Consider the following 22,931-nt stretch of genomic DNA (forward strand, 5'->3'; position numbering starts at 1 on the left):
TCCCCCTCCTCTCCTGAAGGTGCTGACTCTCACTGGGGTACAGGACTCCCCCTCCTCTCCTGAAGGTGCTGACTCTCACTGGGGTACAGACTCCCCCTCCTCTCCTGAAGGTGCTGACTCTCACTGGGGTACAGACTCCCCCTCCTCTCTTGAAGGTGCTGACTCTCACTGGGGTACAGGAACCCCTTCTCTCCTGAAGATGCTGACTCTCACTGGGATACAGACTCCCCCTTCCTATCCTGAAGGTGCTGACTCTCACTGGGGTACAGGGTGGCAGAGGGCACTGCCAGCCTCCGGGTGAAGTTGCTGTTGGAAGTTGGTGCAGGGTTAGAAGTAGGGACCGGTGCTGTGGTAAAAGGTTCAGCCTCTGCTTGTCCAGCTTACCATCAGGCTGTAGGTGATGTCTGCGTGGGTGTCTGTGACGCTATGGGGACTCCTCACACAGACGGGGTGTGTGAGAGCCGTGTCCACAACACACGCCTCTGGCATCAGCATTGATGTGTTCAAACTGCCTGCAGGACAGAACAGAATGCTCAGTAACTCCACCCGCAGAGAATCGCTGCCCCACACCACACCACTCCACACACCCACACACACCCCACACCACACCACTCCCACACACCCACACAACACCCCACACACCCACACAACACCCCACACACGCACACACCTCCCCACACACCTCCCCACACACCCACACACCTCCCCATACACCCACACAACACCCCACACACGCACACACCCACACACCTCCCCACACACCTCCCCACACACCTCCCCACACACCTCCCCACACACCCATACACCACCCCAACACCCCCCCCATCCCATACACACCCACCCACACACCAACCCATAGACTCACCCCCTCCCCCACCCCCACACACACCAACCACCCCATACACTCACCCCACACATAGCCACACCAACACATACACCCCATCCTCCCCTCCCCACACCTCCTCACCCATACACCCCACCCACACACACCTCCCTGTCCTGGGTCTCTGACCCTCCCTGTCCTGGGGTCACTGACCCTCCCTGTCCTGGGCTCACTGACCCTCCCTGTCCTGGGGGTCACTGGCCCTCTGACCCTTTCCTGGGTCACTGACCCTCTGACCCTGTCCTGGGTCACTGACTCTCTGACACTGTCCTGGGTCACTGACTCTCTGACACTGTCCTGGGTCACTGACCCTCTGACACTGTCCTGGGTCACTGACCCTCTGATACTGTCCTGGGTCACTGACCCTCTGCCTTGTCCTGGGGTCACTGAACCTCTGACCCTGTCCTAGGGTCACTGACCCTCCCTGTCCTGGGGTCACTGACCCTCCACCCTGTCCTGGGGTCACTGACCCTGCTCCCTGACCTGGGGTCACTGACCTCCCCTGTCCTGGGGTCACTGGCCCTTCCTGTCCTGGGGTCACTGGCCCTCCCTGTCCTGGGGTCACTGACCCTCCCTGTCCTGGGGTCACTGACCCTCCCTGTCCTGGGGTCACTGGCCCTTCCTGTCCTGGGGTCACTGACCCTCCCTGTCCCTGGGGTCACTGACCCTCCCTGTCCTGGGGTCACTGACCCTCCCTGTCCTGGGGTCACTCACCCTCCCTGTCCTGGGGTCACTCACCCTCCCTGTCCTGGGTCTCTGACCCTCCCTGTCCTGGGGTCACTGACCCTCCCTGTCCTGGGCTCACTGACCCTCCCTGTCCTGGGCTCACTGACCCTCCCTGTCCTGGGGTCACTGGCCCTCTGACCCTTTCCTGGGTCACTGACCCTCTGACCCTTTCCTGGGTCACTGACCCTCTGACCCTGTCCTGGGTCACTGACTCTCTGACACTGTCCTGGGTCACTGACTCTCTGACACTGTCCTGGGTCACTGACCCTCTGACACTGTCCTGGGTCACTGACCCTCTGATACTGTCCTGGGTCACTGACCCTCTGCCTTGTCCTGGGGTCACTGAACCTCTGACCCTGTCCTAGGGTCACTGACCCTCCCTGTCCTGGGGTCACTGACCCTCCACCCTGTCCTGGGGTCACTGACCCTGCTCCCTGACCTGGGGTCACTGACCCTCCCTGTCCTGGGGTCACTGACCCTCCCGGACCCTGTCCTGGGGTCACTGACCCTCCTTGACCCTGTCCTGGGGTCACTGACCCTCCCTGTCCCTGACCAGGGGTCACTGACCCTCCCTGTCCCTGTCCTGGGGTCACTGACCCTCCCTGTCCTGGGATCACTGACCCTCCCTGTCCTGGGGTCACTGACCCTCCGCCCCGTCCTGGGGTCACTGACCCTCCCTGTCCTGGGGTCACTGACCCTCCCTGTCCTGGGGTCACTGACCCTCCCTGTCCTGGGGTCACTGACCCTCCCTGTCCTGGGGTCACTGACCCTCCGCCCCGTCCTGGGGTCACTGTCCCTCCCTGTCCTGGGGTCACTGTCCCTCCCTGTCCTGGGGTCACTGTCCCTCCCTGTCCTGGGGTCACTGACCCTCCCTGTCCTGGGGTCACTGACCCTCCCTGTCCTGGGGTCACTGACCCTCCCTGTCCTGGGGTCACTGACCCTCCCTGTCCTGGGGTCACTGACCCACCGCCCTGTCCTGGGGTCACTGATCCACTGACCCTGTCCTCGGTTCACTGACCCTCCGCCCTGTCCTGGGTCACTGACCCTCCCTGTCCTGGGGTCACTGACCCTCCCTGTCCTGGGGTCACTGACCCTCCCTGTCCTGGGGCCACTGACCCTCCCTGTCCTGGGGCCACTGACCCTGTCCTGGGGTCACTGACCCTCACTGTCCTGGGGTCACTGACCCTCCCTGTCCTGGGGTCACTGACCCTCCCTGTCCTGGGGGTCACTGACCCTCCCGGACCCTGTCCCTGGGGTCACTGACCCTCCCGGACCCTGTCCTGGGGTCACTGACCCTCCCTGACCCTGTCCTGGGGTCACTGACCCTCCCTGACCCTGTCCTGGGGTCACTGACCCTCCGCCCTGTCCTGGGGTCACTGACCCTCTGCCCTGTCCTGGGGTCACTGACCCTGTTCCCTGACCCTCCCGGACCCTGTCCTTGGGTCATTGACCCTCCCTGACCCTGTCCTGGGGTCACTGACCCTCCCTGACCCTGTCCTGGGGTCACTGACCCTCCCTGTCCTGGGGTCACTCACCCTCCGCCCTGTCCTGGGGTCACTGACCCTCCCTGTCCTGGGGTCACTGACCCTCCCCGTCCTGGGGTCACTGACCCACCCTGTCCTGGGGTCACTGACCCTCACTGTCCTGGGGTCACTGACCCACCCTGTCCTGGGGTCACTGACCCGCCCCGTCCTGGGGTCACTGACCCCTCCCCGTCCTGGGGTCACTGACCCACCCTGTCCTGGGGTCACTGACCCTCACTGTCCTGGGGTCACTGACCCTCCGCCCTGTCCTGGGGTCACTGACCCTCCGCCCTGTCCTGGGGTCACTGACCCTCCCTGTCCTTGGGGTCACTGACCCTCCGCCCTGTCCTCGGGACGCTGACCCTCTGACCCTGTCCTGGGTCACTGACCCTCCACCCTGTCCTGGGTTCACTGACGCTCCCTATCCTGGGGCCACTGACCCTGTCCTGGCGTCACTGACCCTCACTCTCCCTGGCCTGGGGTCACTGACCCTCCCTGTCCTGGGGTCACTGACCCTCCCGGACCCTGCTGTCCTGGGTCACTGACCCTCCACGGATCTGCTGTCCTGGGGTCACTTACCCTCCCTGACCATGTCCTGGCTCACTGACCCTCCCTGTCCCTGTCCTGGGGTCACTGACCCTCCGCCCTGTCCTGGGGTCACTGACCTCCGCCTTGTCCTGGTGTCACTGACCCTCCCTGTCCTGGGGTCACTGACCCTCCCTGTCCTGGGGTCACTGACCCTCCCTGTCCTGGGGTCACTGACCCTCCCTGTCCTGGGGTCACTTACCCTCCGCCCTGTCCTGGGGTCACTGACCCTCCCTGTCCTGGGGTCACTGACCCTCCCTGTCCTGGGGTCACTGACCCTCCACCCTGTCCTGGGGTCACTGACCCTCCCTGTCCTGGGGTCACTGACCCTCCCGCCCTGTCCTGGGGTCACTGACCCTCCGCCCTGTCCTGGGGTCACTGACCCTCCCTGTCCTGGGGTCACTGACCCTCCCTGTCTGGGGTCACTCACCCTCCCTGTCCTGGGGTCACTCACCCTCCCTGTCCTGGGATCACTCACCCTCCCTGTCCTGGGGTCACTCACCCTCCTGTCCTGGGGTCACTCACCCTCCCTGTCCTGGGGTCACTCACCCTCCCTGTCCTGGGGTCACTCACCCTCCCTGTCCTGGGGTCACTCACCCTCCCTGTCCTGGGGTCACTGACCCTCCCTGTCCTGGGGTCACTGACCCTCCTGTCCTGGGGTCACTCACCCTCCCTGTCCTGGGGTCACTCACCCTCCCTGTCCTGGGGTCACTGACCCTCCCTGTCCTGGGGTCACTCACCCTCCCTGTCCTGGGGTCACTCACCCTCCCTGTCCTGGGGTCACTGACCCTCCCTGTCCTGGGGTCACTGACCCTCCCTGTCCTGGGGGTCACTCACCCTCCCTGTCCTGGGGTCACTCACCCTCCCTGTCCTGGGGTCACTCACCCTCCCTGTCCTGGGGTCACTCACCCTCCCTGTCCTGGGGTCACTGACCCTCCCTGTCCTGGGGTCACTGGCCCTTCCTGTCCTGGGTCACTGCCCTCCCTGTCCTGGGTCCTGCCCCCCGGGGTCACTGGCCCTCCCTTCCTGGGTCACTGACCCCTCCCTGTCCTGGGGTCACTGACCCTCCCTGTCCTGGGGTCACTGGCCCTTCCTGTCCTGGGGTCACTGACCCTCCCTGTCCTGGGGTCACTGACCCTCCCTGTCCTGGGGTCACTGACCCTCCCTGTCCTGGGGTCACTCACCCTCCCTGTCCTGGGGTCACTCACCCTCCCTGTCCTGGGGTCACTGACCCTCCCTGTCCTGGGGTCACTGACCCTCCCTGTCCTGGGGTCACTGGCCCTTCCTGTCCTGGGGTCACTGACCCTCCCTGTCCTGGGGTCACTGACCCTCCCCGTCCTGGGGTCACTCACCCTCCCTGTCCTGGGGTCACTGACCCTCCCTGTCCTGGGGTCACTGACCCTCCCTGTCCTGGGGTCACTGACCCTCCCCGTCCTGGGGTCACTCACCCTCCAGTCCTGGGTCACTCACCCTCCCCGTCCTGGGGTCACTCACCCTCCCTGTCCTGGGGTCACTCACCCTCCCTGTCCTGGGGTCACTCACCCAGCTCGATGGACCTCAGGTTGGTTTTGCTGGCCGCTCCATGTGTCTTCAGCCCGTCCACCACGCTGACTCCGTACACAACCTGGTAGAGAGTGCTGTGGGCAGGCTCGGGGTCACCTCCAGCATCACTGTCCGGACGCTGGTCATCGGAGATCCCACTGTCAGTCTCCGAGACGGACTCCACTGCACCCCGGCTGCTACTGAAAACCTCATTGGGGTTAATCATTGTCTGGATCATGTCCTCAGGCTCACTCTCGTTCAGAGTCTGCTGAGATAGAGGGATAGAGAGAGGGGGAGAGAGGGGGGAGGGGGGGGGGGGAGAGGGGGGGGAGAGGGGGGGGGGAGAGGGGGGAGAGGGGGGGGAGAGAGGGGGGGAGAGGGGGGGAGAGGGGGGGGGGAGAGGGGGGAGAGGGGGGGAGAGGGGGGGAAGAGGGGGGGAAGAGGGGGGGAAGAGGGGGGGAAGAGGGGGGGAAGAGGGGGGAGGGGGAGAGGGGGGGAGGGAGAGAGGGAGAGAGGGAGAGAGACAGAGAGGGGGAGAGAGAGAGAGATAGAGGAGGGAGAGAGAAATAGAGGGAGGGAGAGAGGGAGAAAGAGAGAGGGAGAGAGTGGAGAGAGAGAGGCAGAGAGATAGAGGGAGGGAGAGAGAGATAGACGGTGGGAGAGAGAGAGAGAGAGACAGAGAGGGAGGGAGATGGAGAGAGATAGAAGAGAGAGGGAGAGGGAGCGAGGAGAGAGGGAGAGGGTGAGATAGAGGAGAGAGAGAGAGAGGGGACAGGGAGAGAGAGGGAGAGAGAGAGAGAGAGAGGGAGAGAAAGATAAAGGGAGGGAAGAGAAATAGACGGAGAGAGACAGAGAGATAGAGGGAGGGAGAGAGAGATAGACGGTGGGAGAGAGAGAGGAGGAGGGAGAGGGAGAGAGATAGAAGAGAGAGGGGGAGAGGGAGGGAGAGGGAGAGAGGGAGAGAGGGAGAGAGGGGAGAGGGAGAGAGGAGCGAGGGAGCGAGGGAGCGGGAGAGAGGGGGAGAGGGGGAGAGGGGGAGAGGGGGAGAGGGGGAGAGGGGGAGAGGGAGGGAGAGAGATAGAGGGGAGAGAGTGAGAAAGGGAGAGAGAGAGAGAGAGAGAGAGAGAGAGAGGGGAAGAGAGAGAGAGGAAGAGGGAGAGATAGAGGAGAGAGAGAGAGAGAGAGAGGGGACAGGGAGAGAGAGAGAGAGAGAGGGGACAGGAGAGAGAGAGAGAGAGAGAGAGGGAGAGATAGAGAGACGGGAAGAGGATGAGAGAGATAAAGGGAGGGAGAGAGAGAGATATTAGTCATAGTTTGATTGATTGATATTTTTTATTGTCACATGTACCAAAGTACAGTGAAAAGTATTTTTCTGTGGCCAAGGCAACATACATAGTAGACAAAATAATCAACAACAAATTACATTGACAAATGGTACAATCGACACACAGTGATTGGTTACAGTGCGGAACAAGCGGCCAAACAAGAGCAGCATAGGGCGTCGTGAATAGTGTTCTTACAGGGAACAGATCAGCCCGAGGGGGAGTCGGTGAGGAGTCTGGTAGCTGTGGGGAAGAAGCTGTTCCTGTGTCTGGATGAACAGCTGCCTTTCACAGAGTGAACACCATGCGGTCCTTCACAGGCCCGTAATTCAAACTAAGTTCAACACCGGGCAATACATGAGAGAGAGCGGGACGGAGGAAAGAGAGGGATGGACAAAGAGCTGCACAGAGAGAGACAGAGATGGATGGAGAGAGAGAGAGAGAGAGACACACAGAGAGAGAGAGAGAGAGAGAGAGAGACGGGGAGAGAGGAGCGAGAGAGAGAGACAGACAGAGAGAGTGATGGGGAGAGAGCGAGAAAGGGAGAGAGAGGGGGAAACAGAGAGAGAGACGGAGAGACAGGGAGAGAGAGAGGGAGACAGGGAGAGATGTTAAGTAATGGGTTAAGAGACATTGCAATTAGTTGTCTCATTTATGTTAAGTATCCATTAATTGACACTGATATGTAAAGGGCTTCAGGTGGCCTCTGTCAGGTGATGTGTTGTTAAGAGTTTTGTTGCAGAGGCTGGTAAATCTTCTTTGCACCTTTTCCAGAGCTTCCACATCCTTCCTAAAATGAGGCGACCAGAACTGTACACAGTACTCCAAATGTGGCCTTACCAAAGTTTTGTACAGCTGCATCATCACCTCACGGCTCTTAAATTCAATCCCTCTGTTAATGAGACGCGAGCACACCATAGGCCTTCTTCACAGCTCTATCCACTTGAGTGCAACTTTCAAAGATGTATGAACATAGACCCCAAGGTCTCTCTGCTCCTCCACATTGCCAAGAACTCTACCGTTAACCCTGTATTCCGCATTCATATTTGTCCTTCCAAAATGGACAACCTCACACTTTTCAGGGTTAAACTCCATCTGCCACTTCTCAGCCCAGCTCTGCATCCTATCTAGGTCTCTTTGCAGCCGACAACAGCCCTCCTTACTATCCACAACTCCACCAATCTTCGTAGTGTCTGCAAATTTACTGACCACCCTTCAACTCCCTCATCCAAGTCATTAATGAAAATCACAAACAGCAGAGGACCCAGAACTGATCCCTGCGGTACACCACTGGTAACTGGGATCCAGGCTGAATATTTGCCATCCAACCACCACTCTCTGACTTCTATCGGTTAGCCAGTTCGTTATCCAACTGGCCAAATTTCCCACCTACTCCCATGCCTCCTTACTTTGTGCAGAAGCCTACCATGGGGAACTTTATCAAATGCCTTACTAAAATCCATGTACACTACATCCACTGCTTTACCTTCATCCACATGCTGGGTCACCTCCTCAAAGAATTCAATAAGATTTGTAAGGCAAGACCTACCCCTCACAAAAACCGTGCTGACTATCCCTAATCAAGCAGTGTCTTTCAGATGCTCAGAAATCCTATCCTTCAGTACCCTTTCCATTACTTTGCCTACCACGAGAGTAAGACTAACTGGCCTGTAATTCCCAGGGTTATCCTAGTTCCTTTTTGTAACAGGGGCACGACATTCGCCACTCTCCAATCCCCTTGGTACCACCCTGTTGACAGTGAGGACGGAAAAAGATCATTGCCAACGGCTCTGCAATTTCATCTCTTGCTTCCCATAGAATCCTTGGATATATCCCGTCAGGCCCGGGGGACTTGTCTATCCTCAAGTTTTTCAAAATGCCCAACACATCTTCCTTCCTAACAAAGTATTTCTCGAGCTTACCAATCTGTTTCACACTGTCCTCTCCAACAATATCGATCCTCTCATTTGTAAATACAGAAGAAAAGTACTCATTCAAGACCTCTCCTATCTCTTCAGACTCAATACACAATCTCCCGCTACTGTCCTTGATCGGACCTACCCTCGCTCTAGTCATTCCTCATATTTCTTACATATATGTAAAAGGCCTTGGGGTTTTCCTTGATCCTACCCACCAAAGATTGTTCATGCCCTCTCTTAGCTCTCCTAATCCCTTTCTTCAGTTCCCTCCTGGCTATCTTGTATCCCTCCAATGCCCTGTCTGAACCTTGTTTCTTCAGCCTTACATAAGTCACCTTTTTTCTCTTAACAAGACATTCAACCTCTCTTGTCAACCATGGTTCCCTCACTCGAACCCATCTCTTCCCTGCCTGACAGGGACATACATATCAAGGACACGTAGCACCTGTTCCTTGAACAAGTTCCACATTTCACTTGTGTCCTTCCCTGCCAGCCTATGTTCCCAACTTATGCACTTCAATTCTTGTCTGACAACATCGTATTTACCCTTCCCCCAATTGTAAACCTTGCCCTGTTGCACGTACCTATCCCTCTCCATTACTAAAGTGAAAGGTCACAGAATTGTGGTCACTATCTCCAAAATGCTCCCCCACTAACAAATCTATCACTTGCCCTGGTTCATTACCCAGTAACTAAATCCAATATTGCCCTCCTCTGGTCGGACAATCTACATACTGTGTTAGAAAAGCTTCCTGGACACACTGCACAAACACCACCCCATCCAAACTATTTGATCTAAAGAGTTTCCACTCAATATTTTGGGAAGTTAAAGTCGCCCATGACTACTTACCCTGTGACTTCTGCACCTTTCCAAAATCTGTTTCCCAATCTGTTCCTCCACATCTCTGCTACTATTGGGGGGCCTATAGAAAACTCCTAACAAGGTGGACTGCTCCTTTCCTATTTCTGACTTCAACCCATACTACGTCAATAGGGTGATACTCTCGAACTGCCTTTCTGCAGCTGTTATACTAATCTCTAATTAATAATGCCACCCCCCCACCTCTTTTACCACCCTCCCTAGATCTTATTGAAACATCTATAACCAGGGACCTCCAACAACCATTTCTGGTAATTAATGGTTACGCCGGTAATGAGGATGTTGGTTGCAGAATCCTTCAACTGTGCTGTATTGGACAGTGGCTGCACATCTACTGTGTGTGGAATTGACTGGTTAAAATGTTACCTGGACTCTTTGAATGCTGAAAATCGTAACAAGATTAAGGAATTTGAAAGTTCCAGAAGTTTCAGGTTTGGGGATGATAATACTCTGAAGTCGCTGAAAAGAGTGGTGATCCCTTGCAATATTGCCGAGTGAATCATTTCATTAGCACAGATGTTGTATCAAGTGAGATACCTTTGCTTCTGAGCAGACCATTGATGAAGAAAGCACACATGAAACTGGATATAGAACAGGATAAGGCAACAGTTTTTGGAAAGACGGTGGACTTACAATTTACAGAGTCGGGACACTATTGTATTTCATTACTGACAAATAATATTTCAAGTAGAGTGGTTAAGGATGTGTTAACGGCTGTTGAAAATGGGTAAGGGATGACGACTATACTAAACTGATAGAACAGGTTAGTGACCGCTGTGAAGTTTGTAGGAAGTACAGAAAGACACCAGCATGACCGATAGTAACCCTACCTTTGGCCAGGGATTTTAACGACATTGTGGCTATGGACCTTAAGATCTGGGATAAAGCAAATGATATATTTATTTTGCATTTTGTAGATTTAGCAACCAGATTTAGTCAATCAACGATTGTACGATGTAAAGAAAAGAGAGTAATTCTGGATCAATTCGTGGAAAAATGGATAGGGACAGGAATGGGTCCACCGGCAAAATTCCTTACGGACAATGGGGGAGAATTTGCTAATGATGAGTTTAGGGATATGTGTGAAAACATGAATATCAGAGTTATGAATACGGCTGCAGAAAGCCCATTTAGTAATGGTGTCTGTGAAAGAAATCATGCCGTCATCGATGACATGCTTTGGAAAATTTTGGCACCAAATTGCAGGCTAAATTCAGCTTTAACATGGGCAGTACATGCAAGAATTCATTGCAGATGGTTGGGGGCTATAGTCCTTATCAATTAGTGTTTGGTAGAAATCCTAAAATTCCATCCATTTTGGATGACCAGCCTCCAGCTTGGGAGGGGACTACAATTAGCTCTGGTTTTGCTGAACATTTAAATGTATTACATAGCAGTAGAAAAGCTTTTTTGGAAGTAGAAGTCTCTGAAAGAATTCGCAGAGCTTTAAGACATAACGTACGGCCATCAGATGCCGTTTTTCAGCAAGGAGGCATGGTATACTATAAGAGAGACAATTCTAATGAATGGAAAGGCCCAGGGAAGATCATAGGCATAGATGGCAAAACAATTGTTTTGCAACATGGTAATCAAACTGTTAGGGTCCATTCATCAAGGATAATGGGTACAGATTACAAATTTTCAAATTTAGACCGAGCAGACAGACATGACGAAGAACCAGAGTCATCTGGTACGCATGTGTTACAGAACTATGAGGACCAATTAATTGATATAGACAGGGTTTTTGTGGAGGAACACAACACTTCTGATGAATTAGAACAGGCCATTTTTCCGAAAGGGCAACTGCCAAAAGTTGGTACAAAAATGACATACTTGCCTGAAGGGTCTAGTCAATGGAAGGATGCAACTGTTATTAGTAGAGCAGGGAAGGCCACTGGAAAGTATAAACATTGGTTGAATGTACAGCATTCAGGGGAAGGATTCAACTGGATTGGGAAAACGAAGTTCAAAAATGGAGGGCACAGAAACGCAGTGCCAGCTCTGATAGTACATCGGATAGTGAACAGGTCCGCAGGAAAAGGTCGAGAACTATTGAAAGGACATCCCACAGCAGAAGGGAAAGACCAAGCAGTAGCAGTGCAGAACGAGATACCAGGCGGGAGAGGGTACGTAGTTTGTCAAGGTCTCGGAACATGAGTAAGACTACGAATACTAATAGGAGTAGAAGCCCACATGCACGTGAGATTTTGGTGGCTTCCAATAAGTTAGATGAAAAAGTTATTAAAGAAGCGAAACAGCAAGAATTGCATAGTTGGAGTGAATTTGGGGTATACACGGAAGTACCGGATAGGGGACAAAGAGCTCTATCCCACAGATGGATTTGCACGGAAAAGGTTCTTCCGGATGGAACTTATAAGGGTAAGGCCAGGCTCGTGGCAAGGGGATTTGAAGAAAACTTAGAAGATCAGGATTTAAGGGTAGATTCACCTACAGCAGGAAAGGTTATTTTAAAGATCTTCTTGGCTCTATTAACCACAAAGGCATGGGAATGCAAATCTATAGATATAAAAGCTGTCTTTTTGCAGGGGCATCAGCTCCAGAGAGACATTTTTCTCCGTCCTCCTAAAGAAGCAGCTAACACAGAAGGGGTACTCTGGAAATTGAACAAATGTGTATATGGATTAAATGATGCATCTAGAGTCTGGTATTTTTCGGTGAGGTCAGTTTTGTTAAAGTTAGGCTGTTGCCAGTTGAAAGCAGATCCTGCAATGTTTTACTAGCACTATAAAGGAAATCTTTCTGGCATTTTTATGATGCATGTCGATGATTTTTTGTGGGATGGGACTAGTGATTTCGAAGCTATTGTAATCTCTGGTTTGAGGAAAGAATTCAGGGTTGGAAGTCAGGCTTCCGGTGCATTGAAATATATTGGACTGGAAATTGGACAGACTAAGTTAGGGGCAACTTTACGTCAGCAATCTTATTTGGAAAGCATCAGCCCAATAGCAATTAGTCGTGGCCGAGTTTCACAAAAAGACGCAATGGTTTCAAAGATAGAAAAGAGCAACTGCGAAGTTTAATTGGGCAACTGAACTGGTTAGGTAGACAGACTAGACCGGACGTGAGTTTTGATGTCTTAGAGTTGAGTACAAAAATGAACGATCCCAAAGTGGAAGACATAATAAGAGCAAATAAAGCGTTGGCCAAACTAAAAATGCAGGAGTGTGTTTTGAAGTTCCGGTTTTAGGTGACCGTAAGCACTTGAAACTCATAGTTTATAGTGATGCGTCCTACGCAAATTTATGTGATGGGGTTTCAAGCGCAGGAGGTTTTATAATTTTCCTTTTGGGGAACAATGGTAAATGTTGCCCACTTGTGTGGGAAACAAAGAAAATAAGGAGAGTGGTCAAAAGCACTTTGGCTGCTGAGACGTTAAGCCTTGTAGAGGCGGTGGATATGGCCTTTTATATAAGTATGATATTGACAGAAATTTTGGGATTAGGGGATTTGGGTAATATACCTATTGACTGTCACATTGACAATAAATCCCTGTGGGAAAATGTGCACTCTACAAAAAGTGTCAATGAAAAGAGGTTACGGATAGACATCGCAAGTTTGAAGCAGATGTTGGACAGAGGGGAAATAACAAAAAATCAATAGGTCGACAGGAGCTATCAACTGTCAGACTGTTTTACGAAAAGAGGGGCGAGTTCACAGAAACTTTTGGATATTGTTAATGAAGGGCGCTTGATTCTGTGACTGTTTGTTTTTCTTTCTCGTCCAACCAAAAATGTGTGTTTTTGAGTTTCTTGAAATTTTGTTTTCACCTAATTATTTTTTTTCTCCAAGGGGAGACTGTTAAGTAATGGGTTAAGAGACATTGCAATTAGTTGTCTCATTTATGTTAAGTATCCATTAATTGACACTGATATGTAAAGGGGCTTCAGGTGGCCTCTGTCAGGTGGTGTGTTGTTAAGAGTTTTGTGCAGAGGCTGTGGAAGTGAAATAAATGGTGTTTGCTGAAAAGGAACAAGAACTTTAGACTCTTCATTTCACAGTAACTAAAACGTCTAACAAGAGAGAGGGAGGGAGAGAGACCGGGAGAGAGAGAGAGAGAGAGAGAGAGAGAGAGAAAAAGACAGGATGTCTACACTGTGATTTTGGGGGTGTCTCTACACTGGTTTTGAGGGTCTCTACACTGGTTTTTTTTTTTGGGGGGGTCATATGAGAGTACCTTTAAGAAATGGGTGTTTAAGAAATGTACCTTTAAGAAATGGGTGTTTATTAGTGATGTCAGAGAGTGGGTGGAGCTGGGCTGTCCGTCGGCTTTTTACTTTCGTTTTAGGCTGTTTGCTGCAGGGTGTGTTTTAGTTTTGTTTTCAGAGCTGGATAGCTGCAGTCACAGCCAGAAGGTGTATGAATCTCTCTCTGTAATCTAAAAGCTGTAAATCAATCCTTTGGTGATTTAAAACTAATAACTGCTCTCAGTAGTGACTTTAACCTGATGTGCTTCTGTTAAAAGTTTTTTTTGTTAAGTTTTATGAATGTTAAAAGGACAGCTTAAGGATTACTTAGTGTTGTATTCTTTGGGGGTTGTATTGAATTAATGGTTGCTAAGATGTTCACTGTATGTTTGAAAAAGGTTAACTTGAGTTCATAGAATAAACATTGTTTTGTTTGAAAAAATACTTTTCCATTTCTGCTGTCCCACACCTGTAGAGTGGGCCGTGTGCTCCCCATACCACAATCCAGTAAAAGTTGTGGGTCAGATGAACTCCATGATAGACTTTGGGGTTCTCTAAACTCTGGCCCATAACAGGTGTCTCTATACTGGGGTTTTGGGGGTCTCTACACTGGGGATTTGGGGGTCTCTTCACTGAGGTTTTGGGGGTGTCTGTACACGAGCGACATTTTGAGGGATTTTGGGATGGTCGGGGGAACTCTACCCTAGGGAGGTTTTGGGGGGGCCGTCTCCACGTTGAGGGGGGCATTGGGGGGGGGGGGGGGGGTGAGTGTGTGGTCACCCACCCTTCCCCTCACCCCTGACTGCAGCACTCACACTGGCTCCGGGAACAGACCATTCTTCCAGCAGCTTCTCCGAACTTGTGCCGTGATCTTCCAGTGCAGAGTACGTGCTGTGTGAGGAAGAATATTCATTTCCCAGGAATATTCTGTCCTGCTGATCATAGTAAACACTGAACAGCTCCTGATTCTCAACATCCATTATTCACCAACCTGAAACCATTTAAATAATAATTAACTCACAGTTGAATACTCCCCAATGCAAAATGCCAGGACAGGTACAGCACGGGGTTAGATACAGAGTAAAGCTCCCTCTACACTGTCCACATCAAACACTCCCAGGACAGGTACAGCACGGGGTTAGATACAGAGTAAAGCTCCCTCTACACCGTCCTCATCAAACACTCCCAGGACAGGTACAGCACGGGGTTAGATACAGAGTAAAGCTCCCTCTACACTGTCCACATCAAACACTCCCAGGACAGGTACAGCACGGGGTTAGATACAGAGTAAAGCTCCCTCTACACTGTCCTCATCAAACACTCCCAGGACAGGTACAGCACGGGGTTAGATACAGAGTAAAGCTCCCTCTACACTGTCCACATCAAACACTCCCAGGACAGGTACAGCACGGGGTTAGATACAGAGTAAAGCTCCCTCTACACTGTCCCCATCAAACACTCCCAGGACAGGTACAACACGGGGTTAGATACAGAGTAAAGCTCCCTCTACACTGTCCCCATCAAACACTCTCAGGACAGGTACAGCACGGGGTTAGATACAGAGTAAAGCTCTCTCTACACTGTCCCCATCAAACACTCTCAGGACAGGTCCAGTGACATTGCCAAACGTTCGAGGGGTCAGTCAGTCAGTGACACAGTGACAGGGCCGCACTATCGAGGGGTCAGTCAGTGACACAGTGACAGGGCCGCACTATCGAGGGGTCAGTCAGTCAGTGACACAGTGACAGGGCCGCACTATCGAGGGGTCAGTCAGTGACACAGTGACGGGGCAGCACTATAGAGGTGTCAGTGACACAGTTACACCATCGAGGGGTCAGTCACACAGTTACACCATCGAGGGGTCAGTCGGTCACAGTTACACCATCGAGGGGTCAGTCACACCATCGAGGGGGTCTGTCGGTCACAGTTACACCATCGAGTGGTCAGTCGGTCACAGTTACACCATCGAGGGGTCAGTCAGTCACAGTTACACCATCGAGGGGTCAGTCACACAGTTACACCATCGAGGGGTCAGTCGGTCACAGTTACACCATCGAGGGGTCAGTCACACAGTTACACCATCGAGGGGTCAGTCGGTCACAGTTACACCATCGAGGGGTCAATCCGTCACAGTTACACCATCGAGGGGTCAGTCGGTCACAGTTACACCATCGAGGGGTCAGTCACACAGTTACACCATCGAGGGGTCAGTCAGTCACACAGTTACACCATCGAGGGGTCAGTCACACAGTTACACCATCGAGGGGGTCTGTCGGTCACAGTTACACCATCGAGGGGTCAGTCGGTCACAGTTACACCATCGAGGGGTCAGTCGGTCACAGTTACACCATCGAGGGGTCAGTCACACAGTTACACCATCGAGGGGTCAGTCGGTCACAGTTACACCATCGAGGGGTCAATCCGTCACAGTTACACCATCGAGGGGTCAGTCGGTCACAGTTACACCATCGAGGGGTCAGTCGGTCACAGTTACACCATCGAAGGGTCAGTCACACAGTTACACCATCGAGGGGTCAGTCAGTCACACAGTTACACCATCGAGGGGTCAGTCACACAGTTACACCATCGAGGGGGTCTGTCGGTCACAGTTACACCATCGAGGGGTCAGTCGGTCACAGTTACACCATCGAGGGGTCAGTCGGTCACAGTTACACCATCGAGGGGTCAGTCACACAGTTACACCATCGAGGGGTCAGTCGGTCACAGTTACACCATCGAGGGGTCAGTCACACAGTTACACCATCGAGGGGTCAGTCGGTCACAGTTACACCATCGAGGGGTCCAGTCAGTCACAGTTACACCATCGAGGGGTCAGTCACACAGTTACACCATCGAGGGGTCAGTCGGTCACACAGTTACACCATCGAGGGGTCAGTCGGTCACAGTTACACCATCGAGGGGTCAGTCGGTCACAGTTACACCATCGAGGGGTCAGTCGGTCACAGTTACACCATCGAGGGGTCAGTCGGTCAGTTACACCATCGAGGGGTCAGTCGGTCACAGTTACACCAGCGAGGGGTTCAGTCGGTCACAGTTACACCATCGAGGGGTCAGTCGGTCACAGTTACACCATCGAGGGGTCAGTCGGTCACAGTTACACCATCGAGGGGTCAGTCGGTCACAGTTACACCATCGAGGGGTCAGTCGGTCACAGTTACACCATCGAGGGGTCAGTCAGTCACAGTTACACCATCGAGGGGTCAGTCAGTCACAGTTACACCATTGAGGGGTCAGTCGGTCACAGTTACACCATCGAGGGGTCAGTCAGTCACACAGTTACACCATCGAGGGGTCAGTCGGTCACAGTTACACCATCGAGGGGTCAGTCACAGTTACACCATCGAGGGGTCAGTCACAGTTACACCATCGAGGGGTCAGTCGGTCACAGTTACACCATCGAGGGGTCAGTCACACAGTTACACCATCGAGGGGTCAATCGGTCACAGTTACACCATCGAGGGGTCAGTCGGTCACAGTTACACCATCGAGGGGTCAGTCGGTCACAGTTACACCATCGAGGGGTCAGTCGGTCACAGTTACACCATCGAGGGGTCAGTCGGTCGCAGTTACACCATCGAGGGGTCAGTCGGTCACAGTTACACCATCGAGGGGTCAGTCGGTCACAGTTACACCATCGAGGGGTCAGTCGGTCACAGTTACACCATCGAGGGGTCAGTCGGTCACAGTTACACCATCGAGGGGTCAGTCGGTCACAGTTACACCATCGAGGGGTCAGTCGGTCACAGTTACACCATCGAGGGGTCAGTCGGTCACAGTTACACCATCGAGGGGTCAGTCGGTCACACAGTTACACCATCGAGGGGTGAGTCACACAGTTACACCATCGAGAGGTCAGTCGGTCACAGTTACACCATCGAGGGGTCAGTCGGTCACACAGTTACACCATCGAGGGGTCAGTCACACAGTTACACCATCGAGGGGTCAATCAGTCACAGTTACACCATCGAGGGGTCAGTCAGTCACAGTTACACCATCGAGGGGTCAGTCACAGTTACACCATCGAGGGGTCAGTCGGTCACACAGTTACACCATCGAGGGATCAGTCGGTCAGTTACACCATCGAGGGGTCAGTCGGTCACAGTTACACCATCGAGGGGTCAGTCGGTCACACAGTTGCACCATCGAGGGGTCAGTCGGTCACACAGTTGCACCATCGAGGGGTCAGTCGGTCACAGTTACACCATCGAGGGGTCAGTCGGTCACAGTTACACCATCGAGGGGTCAGTCGGTCACAGTTACACCATCGAGGGGTCAGTCGGTCACAGTTACACCATCGAGGGGTCAGTCGGTCACAGTTACACCATCGAGGGGTCAGTCGGTCACAGTTACACCATCGAGGGGTCAGTCGGTCACACAGTTGCACCAGAGAATCATCATAGAATTTGTAGTGCAGAAGGAGGCTTTTCGGCCCTTCGAGTCTGCACCGGCCCTTGGAAAGAGCGCCCTACTTAAGCCCACACCTCCACCCTATCCCCGTAACCCTGTAACCCCACCCTTTTTGGTCACGAGGGGCAATTTATCACGGCCAATCCACCTGACCTGCACATCTTTGGGACTGTGGGGAGGAAACCGGAGCACCCGGAGGAAACCCACGCAGACACGGGGGAGGACGTGCAGACTCCGACAGTGACCCGAGCCGGGAATCGAACCCGGGACCCTGGAGCTGCGAAGCGACTGCGCTAACCGCCGTGCGACTGGGCGAGGGGTTGAGGCGGATCTTTTGTTGGCTCCCCTCTTTTCTTCCCCCCCCCCGCCTCCCTGCAACCTCGGTGCGGAGTGGGACGCAGGGTACCTGCCGCAGCCGCGGCACGCGTGCCAAGCGGACGAGCCGACTCCAGCCTCTTTTAGCAGCCGGGGTCCACCGCCGTTGCTGCTGCTGCTGCTCCCACGCAGAGCCTGAGGGATGCAGGATGTGGACATCCTGGAGCTGCCCTACCCCTTTCAGTGAATTAATGGCTGGAGGAATGGCACTGTGCCAACTGGCCAGCCCTTGCTGGTGTCCATGGTGACTGTGGGGGGGGACAGGAGCAGAGGTGCACCCAGCTTCTCCTCCCCCTGCCTCAGCAATGGGGCTGCTGCCTCTGCATCTTTACCCCCCCCCCTCTCTCCCTGTCCAAGTTTGACAACTCACCAAAACTTCCAGCCTGGCACCCCTCCCCTAAAATCACACACACCACCACTGCGCATGTCAGGCCCCGCCCTCTCACCTGACCATTGGCTCCTTCCGAGGGACCCACCCCTTTCCCCTCCTCCCGTTGGGCCAGCGCCATGCCACTCAGCGGCCGCCTGCCATCTTTATGCGGGGCAGAATGCTCTTCTCCCCCCCCACTCCCCCAGCACCCCTTTCCTCCTTCTCCTCCTCCTCACGGGGCCGAGCCGCTAATTTGGAAATGGGTCACCTCCCCGCTTGACGGGTCTGTCCTCCGGGGGAAGCCCGATTTGTCCCCGGCCCGGGTCCGTCTCCCCCTCAGGGCTCAGATATCCGTGGATGGAGGAATATTTGGCCCCGCATCAACATGGCGGCCGGCAACCTGGTCCGTGACCCCCGGGGGGGGAAGGGGGGGGACGAATATCCCGTTCCTCACATAGGGAGCCCCGCCCCCTCACACCGGGGGCCCCGCCCCTTCACATCGGGTGCCCGACCCACTCACACAGGGGACCCCGCACACCAGGGGGCCCCGCCCCTTCACACAGGGAGCTCCGCCCACTCACACAGGGGGCCCGCCCACTCAAACAGGGGACCCCGCACACCCAAGGGGCCCCGCCCCATCACACAGGGAGCTCCGCCCACTCAAACAGGGAGCTCCGCCCACTCAAACAGGGGGCCCCGCCCATTCACATGGGGAGCCCGACCCACTCACACAGGTGACCCCGCCCCCCTACTGGGGCCTCGCCCATTCAGTGGCAGCCCCGCCCCCCTCTCCCCGGGCCCCGCCCCCATCCCGGGCCACGCCCCCTCTCCCCGGGCCCGCCCCCATCCCCGGGCCCCGCCCTCTCTCCCCGGCCCCGCCCCCACACCCCCAGCCCCGCCCCCATTCCCCGGGCCCCGCCCCCTCACCCCGGGCCCCGCCCCCACACCCGCCCCCATTCCCCGGGCCCCGCCCCCATTCCCCGGGCCCCGCCCCCTTTCCCCGGGCCCGCCCCCATCCCCGGGCCCCCGCCCCCATTCCCCGGGCCCCGCCCCCTTTCCCCGGGCCCCGCCCCCATTCCCCGGGCCCCGCCCCCATTCCCCGGGCCGGCTCTGACGGGGCGGCGGCAGCGGGAGCCGGGGAGCGGAGCGAGCGCCGGATGGGGGAAGCGGGCCCCGGGAAGGTGCCGCTGGAGCCGGGCCTGGGCCGGGCCCTCAGCCCCGGGCTGGAGGTGAAGGTGGCCGCGCTCCTCCTCATGCTGCTGCTGACGGTGCTGAGCGGCCTCCTGCCCCTGGGCGCGGCGCGCAGAGCGGCCGCCAGCGGAGCGGGCAGCGCAGGTACCGGGGGGGGGAGCGGGGGGGGCGCAGGTACCGGGGGGGGGGGGAGCGGGGGGGGGGGAGCGGGGGGGAGCGCAGGTACCGGGGGGGGGAGCGGGGGGGGCGCAGGTACCGGGGGGGGGGAGCGGGTACCGGGGGGGGAGCGGGGGGGGCGCGGGTACCGGGGGGGGGGGGCGGGCGGGGGGGGGGGGGGAGAGCGGGGGGGGGGGAGAGCGGGGGGGGGGGGGGGAGAGCGGGGGGGGGGGGGAGAGCGGGGGGGGGGGGGAGAGCGGGGGGGGGGAGAGCGGGGGGGGGGGAGCGGGGGGGGGGAGGAGAGAGCGGGGGGGGGGGGAGAGCAGCGGGGGGGGGGGCGCAGGTACCGGGGGGGGGGGGGGAGGAGAGCGGGGGGGGGGGGGGGAGAGCGGGGGGGGGGGGGGGAGAGCAGCGGGGGGGGGGCGCAGGTACCGGGGGGGGGGGGGGGAGAGAGGGAGCGGGGGGGGGGGAGGGGGGGAGCGGGGGAGCGGGGGGGGGGGGAGGGGGGGGGGGGAAGGGGAGGAGGGGAGAGGGGGGGGGAGGGGAGGGGGGGGGGGAGGGGGGGGGGGGAGGGGGGGGGGGAGGGGGGGGGAGCGGGGGGGGGGGGGAGGGGGGGGAGGGGGGGAGGGGGGAGGGGAGCGGGGGGAGCGGGGGGAGCGGGGGGGGGGGGGAGGGGAGGGGGGAGCGGGGGGGGGGGGAGCGGGGGGGGGGGGGAGGGGGGGAGGGGGGAGCGGGGGGGGGGGAGGGGGGGGAGCGGGGGAGCGGGGGGGGGAGGGGGGGAGCGGGGGGGGGGGGGGGAGGGGGGGGAGGAGGGGGGGGGGGGAGGGGGGGGAGCGGGGGGGGGGGGGGGAGGGGGGGGGAGGGGGGGAGCGGGGGGAGGGGGGGGAGCGGGGGGAGGGGGGGGGGGGAGGGGGGAGCGGGGGGAGGGGGGGAGGGGGGGGGAGGGGGGGGGGGAGGGGGGAGCGGGGGGGGGGGGGAGGGGGGGAGGGGGAGGGGGGGAGCGGGGGGGGGGGAGGGGGGGGGTGAGCGGGGGGGGGGGAGGGGGGGGGGGGGAGGGGGGGGGAGGGGAGGGGGGGGGAGGGGGAGGGGAGGGGAGGGGAGGGGGGAGGGGGGAGGGGGGGGGAGGGGGAGGGGGGGGAGGGGAGGGGGAGGGGGGGGGAGGGGAGGGGAGGGGAGGGGGAGGGGAGGGGGAGGGGGGGGGAGGGGAGGGGGAGGGGGGGGGAGGGGAGGGGGAGGGGAGGGGGGGGGGGAGGGGGGGGGGGAGGGGAGGGGGAGGGGGGGGGAGGGGAGGGGGGGGGGGAGGGGAGGGGGGGGGGGGGAGGGGGGGGGAGGGGAGGGGAGGGGGGGGGAGGGGAGGGAGGGGGGGGGAGGGGGGGGGGAGGGGGGGGGAGGGGAGGGGGGAGGAGGGGGGGGGAGGGGGGGGGGGAGGGGAGGGGGGGGGAGGGGGGGAGGGGAGGGGGGAGGGGGGAGGGGGGGGGGAGGGGGGGGGGGGGGGAGGGGGGGGAGGGGGGGGGAGGGGGGGGAGGGGGGGGGAGGGGGGAGGGGGGGAGGGGGGGGAGGGGAGGGGGGGGAGGGGGGGGGAGCGGGGGGGGAGGGGGGGAGGGGGGGGGGGGAGCGGGGGAGGGGAGGGGGGGGGGGAGGGGAGGGGGGGGGGGGGGGAGCGGGGGGGGGAGGGGGGGAGGGGGGGGGGGAGCGGGGGAGGGGAGGGGGGGGGGGGGGGAGGGGGGGAGGGGGGGGGGGGAGGGGGGGGAGGGGGGGAGGGGGGGGGGGGGGGAGGGGGGGAGCGGGGAGGGGGGGGGGGGAGCGGGGAGGGGGGGGGGGGGGAGGGGGGGGGGGGAGCGGGGAGGGGGGGGGGGGGAGGGGGGGGGGGAGCGGGGAGGGGGGGGGGGAGGGAGGGAGGGGGGGAGGGGGGGAGGGGGGGGGGGAGGGGGGGGGGGGGGGGAGGGGGGAGGGGGGGGGGGGAGGGGGGGAGGGGGGGGAGGGGGGGGGGGGGAGGGGGGGGGGAGGGGGGGAGGGGGGAGGGGGGGAGCGGGAGGGGGGGGGGGGGGGGAGGGGGGGGGGAGGGGGGGGGGGGAGGGGGGGGAGCGGGGGGGGGGGGGGAGGGGGGGGGGGGAGGGGGGGGGAGGGAGGGGGGGAGGGGGGGGGGGGGGGGAGGGAGGGGGGGAGCGGGGGGGGGGGGGAGGGGGGGGAGAGGGGGGGGGGGGAGGGGGGGGGGAGGGGGGGGGGGGGGAGGGGGGGGAGGGGGGGGGAGGGGGGGGGGGGAGGGGAGGGGGGGAGCGGGGGGGGGGGGGGGAGGGGGGGGGGGGGGAGGGGGGGGGAGGGGGGGGGGGGAGGGGAGGGGGGAGCGGGGGGGGGGGGGGGGGGAGGGGGGGGGGGGGGGGGAGGGGGGGGAGGGGGGGGGGGGGGAGGGGGGGGGGGGGGGAGGGAGGGGGGGGGGAGGGGAGGGGGGGGAGGGGGAGGGGGGGGAGGGGAGGGGGGGGGGGGGGGAGCGGGGGGGGGGGGGGGGAGCGGGGGGGGGGGGGGGGAGCGGGGGGGGGGGGGGGAGGGGGGGGGGGGGGGGGGGGGGGGAGGGGGGGGGGGGGGAGGGGGGGGGGGGGGAGGGGAGGGGGGGGAGGGGGAGGGGGGGGGGGAGGGGGGTGGGGGGGGAGGGGGAGGGGGGGGGGGGGGGGAGCGGGGGGGGGGGGGGGGAGCGGGGGGGGGGGGGGAGGGGGGGGGGGGGGGGGCGGGGGGGGGGGGGGAGGGGGGGGGGGGGAGGGGGGGGGGGGAGCAGGGGGGGGGGGGGGGGGGGGGGGGAGGGGGGGGGGAGGGGGGGGAGCGGGGGGGAGG

At 58.9% G+C, this 22,931-nt stretch overlaps 2 protein-coding genes across 2 annotated transcripts in view; one reads left to right on the top strand and one right to left on the bottom strand.

Annotated features, from left to right (window-relative positions):
* Nucleotides 1–360: 360 nt before the first annotated feature.
* creb3l4 (cAMP responsive element binding protein 3-like 4) lies at nt 361–19,182 on the bottom strand. Its single transcript, XM_072490519.1, has 4 exons — nt 19,027–19,182; nt 14,401–14,576; nt 5,260–5,524; nt 361–512 (listed from the first exon to the last, which is right to left on the bottom strand). Exons 2-4 carry the CDS (start codon nt 14,563–14,565, stop codon nt 361–363), a joined length of 582 nt encoding a protein of 193 aa, XP_072346620.1. The 5' UTR covers nt 14,566–14,576; nt 19,027–19,182.
* A 3,227-nt stretch (nt 19,183–22,409) lies between these two features.
* Nucleotides 22,410–22,931, top strand: part of LOC140402893 (uncharacterized) — a gene marked incomplete at its 5' end in the record, with an annotated part of 15,479 nt that continues 14,957 nt past the window's right edge. Inside the window, 2 exons of the mRNA XM_072490520.1 lie at nt 22,410–22,472; nt 22,722–22,770. Coding sequence (XP_072346621.1) covers nt 22,410–22,472; nt 22,722–22,770 — 112 coding nt within the window. The remainder of the gene's footprint in view (nt 22,473–22,721; nt 22,771–22,931) is intronic.

The sequence above is a fragment of the Scyliorhinus torazame genome, chromosome 26 (assembly GCF_047496885.1).
Source record: "Scyliorhinus torazame isolate Kashiwa2021f chromosome 26, sScyTor2.1, whole genome shotgun sequence".
Taxonomy (NCBI): domain Eukaryota; kingdom Metazoa; phylum Chordata; class Chondrichthyes; order Carcharhiniformes; family Scyliorhinidae; genus Scyliorhinus; species Scyliorhinus torazame.

Excerpts from the sequence above, each read along its gene's own strand:
- creb3l4 (XM_072490519.1), bottom strand. The coding sequence starts at position 14,565 with ATGGATGTTGAGAATCAGGAGCTGTTCAGTGTTTACTATGATCAGCAG. Across the intron at positions 5,525-14,400 it reads GGTCTGTTCCCGGAGCCAGT|ACTCTGAACGAGAGTGAGCC; the intron begins GTGAGTGCTGCA and ends CTATCTCAGCAG. Across the intron at positions 513-5,259 it reads CCTGAGGTCCATCGAGCTGG|GCAGTTTGAACACATCAATG; the intron begins GTGAGTGACCCC and ends TCTGTCCTGCAG.